The sequence below is a fragment of the Chrysemys picta genome, chromosome 12 (genome assembly GCF_011386835.1).
Source record: "Chrysemys picta bellii isolate R12L10 chromosome 12, ASM1138683v2, whole genome shotgun sequence".
NCBI lineage: Eukaryota > Metazoa > Chordata > Testudines > Emydidae > Chrysemys > Chrysemys picta.
In genome coordinates this window covers 51,618,280-51,625,329 of record NC_088802.1, presented here as the reverse complement: position 1 = coordinate 51,625,329, position 7,050 = coordinate 51,618,280, and the positions used below count along the sequence as shown (strand labels likewise).

General features: G+C 48.9%; 1 protein-coding gene across 2 annotated transcripts in view; it reads left to right on the top strand.

Annotated features, from left to right (window-relative positions):
- The first annotated feature begins 1,829 nt into the window (after positions 1 to 1,829).
- The window catches only part of WIPI1 (WD repeat domain, phosphoinositide interacting 1), a 34,292-nt gene continuing 29,071 nt past the window's right edge, over positions 1,830 to 7,050 (top strand). Inside the window, exons 1-2 of one of the 2 annotated variants that reach the window (XM_005282945.3) lie at positions 1,830 to 2,027; positions 6,106 to 6,188. In XM_005282945.3, the coding sequence (XP_005283002.2) occupies positions 1,945 to 2,027; positions 6,106 to 6,188 (166 nt within the window). In that variant the 5' untranslated portion in view covers positions 1,830 to 1,944. The remainder of the gene's footprint in view (positions 2,028 to 6,105; positions 6,189 to 7,050) is intronic. The other variant, XM_065563698.1, reaches the window with a different exon arrangement.

Here is a 7,050-nt window from a genome sequence, read left to right as displayed (position 1 = left end):
TGGCAGCAGCTGGAGCCCCAGGCCCTTTTAAATCACCGACGGAGCCCGAGCGGCATGGGCCAGGCAGTGCGGATGGACTGGCTGGGGTGGGCTGACCTCGAGCCCCGCTCCTTTCACCCGAGGCCCCATCTCTTCCACCAGAGGCCCTGCCCCTTCTGGGGGCCCAAAGCCGGGCCCCTGTACCGGTAAGTGTTTCATATTACTTTCACCCCTGCCTAAGCCCCAGTGTAGATACTGCTAGGTCGAGGGAAGAATTCTTCCATCGTCGCTGTGGTAAGTGTCTACATTGCAAGGCTGCAGCTATGCCGCTGTAGTGTTCCTAGTGTAGACATACCCTTAATCACTTAGTCACATTGCATTGTGCATTAGAACCATGTGCCATCAACTTCACTGGACTGAGGACCAAACCCATGTCAGTATGAGCTCAGAAATAGGGTTAATTTGGAAGTATTTGTTTTAACAGAAACACTTTCCCTAAAATACGCACTTTGCCAGAGACTGATAATCCTGACATGTTTGTGGGTCTTTAATTCTAAAATACTGGAACAAAAGAGATTTCCATAACAAGGGCCTAGATCCTGTGAAAAGGGATTCATCCAGGTAGATACTTATGTCCACATGGAGTCCAACTGACTTTGGTGGGACTCTGTGGATCCCTTTTCAGGATCAGAGCCATGTCCTATAGCCGTATGATCACGTACCTACAACAAATACTCTGATGTTATCCTTACACATACAGCGTTCCCATTGACTGTAGCACTCACATGAGGATTACTCATCTAATTAAGGGTTTGCAGGATCTGCCCTCAAGTTTCAATACACTTGTTTACTTAACCGTTAGTTTAGTTACATTAACTTTTAGAACATTTGTGATTTAGAAGCATGTTTTCCTTTTTCTTGGTGTTTTCTAATTAATAGGCTTGGACCTACGTGTGACATGAATAGGTTCATTCCTACACGATTTCAGTAGGACTGGCTGCTCGACTAAAGTTATTCACATTGTATGAGTGCTGGTGGGCTTGGGCCACAAGGTTCGCAAAACACTAGGCAGTTCTACAGCACCTTTCATCCAAGGACTTTAAAGTATTAGGGATTACTTATATGATGGGAAAGGATGAGCTTGTTTTAAGGTAGTGGACCAGGACTCAGGAGCTCTGGGTTTGCTTCTCAGATCGGCCATAGATCTCTCTGTGCCTTAGCGAAATGTAGATCAAAGTATTACTCCCTTTCTCCTGCCCTTTATTTGTCTGGGTCTAGTCACTTCAACTATTCCCATTGACTTTAGAAGGACTATTCGAGGGTAGTAAGTCAAGCCCACACTTCAGTCTTTGCAAGATCAGGAGCTCTTCCAGATCTGGGCTGGCTTACTATATGTTTGTACAGTGCCTAGCACAATGGAGGGGCCCGATTTTGGTTGGGACATTAATTGCTAAAGGCTTGGTGCATGGGAAGGGGAAGTACAGAATTAGTTAATATATAGATATAATCCAAGCAGTCCAAGGCACTCATCTTAGCTAGCCGGCAGCCAGGAGGGGTTAGGGCCCGGCCCAGCTGTTCCCTCCCTTCCAGCTGTTCCCTGCCCCAACCCCTCCCCCCCACATCACATCTGTCAGGAGTCCCGTCTGATGCAACCACAACACAACCACGTGGCCATAGGCAGCCGCTCCTCTCCTCTAGCCAATCACAGCCAGCCCTGTTGGCCGAAGGGGCGGGGCGTTCCTCCTTTGCCCCGCCCTCCCCCTCCAGACACGCACGCGATAGGCCGAATCCAGACCGGCGGCGGGCGGGGTGGCTGGTCCGAACTCCCGTTGGCCAATAGGAGGCCTCAGGCGGGTGCGGCCCCGCCCGCCGGGGGCTCCAGCTGTTGTTGTGGCGGCTGGCCGGGCCCGCGGGGAGCCAGCGAGGCCGGAGCGCGAGCGAGGCCCGGGCGTCCGCGCGCCGCCCATGGAGGCCGCAGCTGGAGCCGGCCCGGCCGAGGCCGCGGGGCCCGAGGCGCTGAGCTGCTTCTCCTACAACCAGGACTGCACGTAGGCGCGGCCGGCGGGGGACGCGGTGGAGATGGGGAGGGAGGAAGAAGAAGAGGGGGAAGGGGAGGAGGAAGAAGGCCGGAGGAGTGCAGGGGACTCGTGGAGATGGGCAAGGGGATGGGGAGGGGAAGAAGAAGAAGAAGGGGGAAGAGGAGGGAGGAGGAAGGAGTGCAGGGGACTCGGTGGAGATGGGGAGGGAGGAAGAAAAGGGGAAGGGGGAGGGGAGGAAGAAGGAAAGGGGGGAGGGAAGGAGGAAGAAGAGGAGGGGAAGAAGAGAATGCAGGGGACTTGGTGGAGATGGGGAGGGAGGAAGAAGAAGAGGAGGGGGAAGAGGAGGGAGGAGGAAGGCGTGCAGGGGACTCGGTGGAGATGGGGAGGGAGGAAGAAAAGGGGAAGGGGAGGAAGGAGAGGGGATGGGGGAGGGGAGGAAGAAGGAAAGTGGGGAGGGAAGGAGGAAGAAGAGGAGGGGAAGAAGAGAATGCAGGGGACTTGGTGGAGATGGGGAGGGAGGAAGAAGAAGAGGGGATGGAGAGAATGAAGGCCCGAGATGTGCAGGGGACTCGCAGAGATGGGGAGGGGAAGGAGAGAGAGAGAATGACGGAAGGAGGTATGCAGGGAACTTGGTGGAGATGGGGAGGGAGAAAAAAAGGGGAAGAAGGAGAGGGGATGGGGGGGGGAGGAAGGAGAGGGGGAAGGAGAGAATGAAGGTGGTCCTGCCATGCGGGCAGGGGACTGGACTCGATGACCTCTCGAGGTCCCTTCCAGTCCTAGAATCTATGAATCTATAAGGCCCAAGGTGTGCAGGGAACTCAGGGGACTTGCAGAGATGGGGAGGGGAAGAAGAAGGGGGGAAGGAGAGGGAGAGAATGAAGGAAGGAGGCGTGCAGGGGACTCGGTGGAGATGGGATGGGGGAAGGGGAGGAAGAAGAGGAGGGGAAGGAGAGAATGCAGGGGACTTGGTGGAGATGGGATTGGGGAAGGGGAGGAAGAAGAGGAGGGGAAGGAGAGAATGCAGGGGACTCGGTGGAGATGGGGAGGGAGGAAGAAGAAGAGGGGATGGAGAGAATGAAGGTGGGAGGCATGCAGGGGACTCGGTGGAGATGGGATGGGGGAAGGGGAGGAAGAAGGCCGGAGGCGTGCAGGGGATACGGTGGAGGGCAGGAGTCAGGTGGGGATAAAGGAGAGAATGGGGCAGGGGAAGAGAGCCATCCGGGCTAGGGCACTGGCCCTGACTTGTCCCCAGAGGAGGGGAGGGAGATCCCCCTGCTTGGCCCTGTGGCAGGGCAGCTGCCCTGGAACGGGAACAAAGAGGCAGCTGTCTCTCCCTGGCTGGCTCATGTACCTGCGGTTTCCAGGCCAATTCAAGCTGGTCCTGGCAGCCTTGAGTCTGACTAACCAGGCTGGGCTTTAGCTGATTGTTGCTGCCTCTCAGGCTTTCCAGCTTGTGCCGGGTCCCATCAACTCAGTTTCTGTCCCACACAGGAGCAGCTCTTCTGTTGAGAAAGAGTTGGCCCCAGCATGGCAGAGCCTGAACACTGAGCTTATAGAAAGGGTCGGTTGTGCCAGAGCTGTCAGTGCTGTTGTTGAAGTTTTCTGTACCAATAATATTCATCTGGCCCATGTTTGAGCCTCGGCCCATGGGGATATCTGGCTGTTGGCGTGCAAGTTCACTCCAGTTCAGCTCCCCTCTCGCCTTCAGTACAAGCAGCCTTCCTTCTTGTAGAGCCAAACCACTTCTTGTGTTGGGCCCAGTCTTGCAAGGTGCTGGGCACCCTAAGGTTCTTGCACATTGGCCACAAGGCATTTCATGGGATCGGGCCCCTTATGCTGCCCAATTATTTACATTCCAGCTGAGGGGATAGAAAGTTGAACTCCTTGCACAGTATACTTGTTACACACCCAGGGCCATGTGTCTGTGGCAGTGCACAAAGCATCGTTGTATGGGTGAGTGCCTACATGACACAACATATGATTGTGCCCTTTGCAATCTGATATAGTTAGGGCACTGGAGTTTAATCCCATCACACTTCCTGCTTTACCAGTTTGTGCTTTCCTCACTTAGTGTCACTGTTGTGCATTCAGGGCTTGGCTGGTCATGAGCTACATTGATATTAATTGTGCAGAGCTGTAATGGCAACATCTGGATGCCTATAGAGATTATGTGAGCCTTAGTTTTTGCCCCCGCTTTTTTCTTAGAGCCATTCAGTGCACGTTTATTGGCAAAATGGGCATTTAAATAGTTGTTCAGTTATGAACTATTTCTTGGCAAGATGACTTGTGTGGTAGCATGCTAAGTGAAGCTTCCATCAGGTGATCTTACTGCTTTCCAAGGCAGGGTGAATACTATCTCCAATTTACAGATAGGGAAACTGAGGCACAGCAAGTGTCTCTGCCAACTTCACCTAGTGAGTTAAATATCAGGCTGAAATAAAGCCTAGGTCTAACAGTCTGCTTTTGTAGCCACTAGACTTGAGCATAGTCTCCAATACATTTTAGAAGAGGCAAAAATGTGAACAGTATTCCTAGTATTTAATAATCCATCTCAACCATGAGTCTCCCTAAGTAGCTCAAACCTATTGCAAATAGCATAACAAGTTTTGCAGGAGTGGGGCGGTTGGTTTTCCTAGTGGTTTAATCCACCAGTGGATGTATTCTTATGCATAGGTATTTATGGAAAACTGAATGTGTTCTGTAGTTGCTAGAACACTAGCTTGCAGGAGAACTGAATGATCTATTCTGCAGTTAACTGGATATCTGCCATCAAGGGTAGGCCTTGGTTCTTGGTAAATGTCTGGTACCAATCACCAGTAGCTGTCCCTGCATGGGGCACCCCCAAAGAGGGAGCTTTCTTGGCAATTCTTCTAATAAAGTAGCTAGCTCCATTAAATAGTGTCAAATACAGTTTTGCTTAACCTGTGGTTTGACTGTCTACTAGAGAGCAACTTTTACTGGGTCCTTGGGTGGTCACTTAAGAGAAGTTTCACTTTAAGAGACATGGGTTGCGTTCTACCAGTTCACTTGCCCTTTACTACAAGACCAAAGTCAGTTGCTAAGATATCCTTATTTATGTACTCAAGGAAGGTATAGATACCAATATTTCTACAGAGATTTTGAAAGAAATGAGTTCTATTGTTACATTTGCGCTGCTATTGTACATTTCCAGTTACTAACCATTTGAACAAAGAGTGCTTGGATGGAGTTGGTGATGTGCTTCTGATGTGGCTACACTGTACAAATACTTCACTGTTCTCCCTTGGTCTGTGATGTTCTAAACTGGTTGCTGATTTAAACTTAGATGTTGACAATGACCTTAGCCAAGATCTGGCTAGAACAAGTCTGCATGGAAAGAATAAGCCAGGACTTTGCACACATACTCTTCTACATACTCTGGTGCATCATTATCTTTCTGGGTGTCCTGGAGGCAGCAAGCAAACCAGAGAGGCCTACACAGCCCTCCCAAAACTCCAGTATTTCTAGATAGACATCTAAAGACAGTCTCTCATCTTAGATGCATTGGAGTCAGAGAAGGGTCTTGCTTCTGCTGGCTAGAAGTCTTTATTGGTAGCCTAACAAGTATATTATTCCCTTTCCCTCCCCCTAGCAGGCTTTGGAGATTTTTTGTATGTATGGAAGTTCTCACACAGCTTTAGTAATGATGCTCAAGTTAATATAGTTGATAATCATTAATTTATCAAGGAAGTTAGTAGGGACTTCACTTAAAAGCCAGATGGCAGGATATGGCCCCAGTATACTTTAGTTTTTTCCTGCTGTGAAATAGGATTATTGAATCCTCTCAAGGTATTCTGCATTAGCTTTACAAATGTTAATTAATCAGCCTCACATGCAAATTGCTATTAAGGCACCCTGTTGTGTGCACCCAACAGTCAGAAAAAACCCCAGCTACTGGAGTGGACAGTTGTATCTGCTTTGGGTTGAAATTTGCATATATGACCAGGGGAGTGGCTCCCTGTAAATGATGCATTGTATTAGGATCTACTAATTTTTCAATGATACTCAGTGGTTTCAAGATTAGAGCAGTACACTATAAACTAATCAGCACACATTTTGTCTCTTGAAGCTCCCTGGCCATCGGAACCAAAACTGGATACAGGCTTTTCTCCCTAAGTTCTGTGGAACAGTTGGACCAAGTCCATGAAAACAGTAAGTCTGTTTTGTCTTGGTGCAGCAGGATATTGGATGATGATAGGCTTTAGTTTTTATTACTGCACTTGTGATCTGCCTCAAAGGAGCAATTCATTTGGTTAGCTTTCCTACTTATAGCACAGATGGTATCTGCCTCTACTGTATCCTCATTGGAGTAGAGCTGTGCTAGTTACAGCTCTGTTTAAAGGGACGTTGTCAGGTTAAAAAAAGAAAACAGTCAATTGGAAACACATTCTTAACCTACAATGGTATTAGACCTGAGCATTTAAGAGCCAATTCACTTTTCACCATTAGGTTGTTAGTTCATGCTTTCCATTGTTCAGACTGCATGAAGAGCAGACACTAGTCAGTCTTGCTTTCTGGTAGTTTCATATCTCAGTTCCAGTAGGTTAGCTCAATACAACCAAGTTTGAGTTGCAGACACAAGAAGACTTAAATGCAAATACTTCCTTTAGGATCAGTAAGTTTCAGGCATGAAACTTCAGCCGTCTACCTGAATTTGATATTAAGAATAAGGTATGCTACCAGGATTTCTCTTTTAGGGACCCATCTTATTTATATGGAGATATACCTATCTCATAGAACTGGAAGGGACCTTGAAAGGTCATTGAGTCCAGTCCCCTGCCTTCACAGCAGGACCAAGTACCATCCTTGACAGATTTTTGCCCCAGATCCCTAAATGGCTCCCTCAAGGATTGAACTCACAACCTTGGGTTTAGCAGGCCAATGCTCAAGCCACTGAGCTATCCCTATCTGCAAGGGGCTTGACTCTGTTGAGCAGCTTTTTTGTTGCCAAACTGTATATAATGCAGTTTTGTTTGCTAAGATCAGACTAAGTTATCGGTTAGATTTAAAAAAT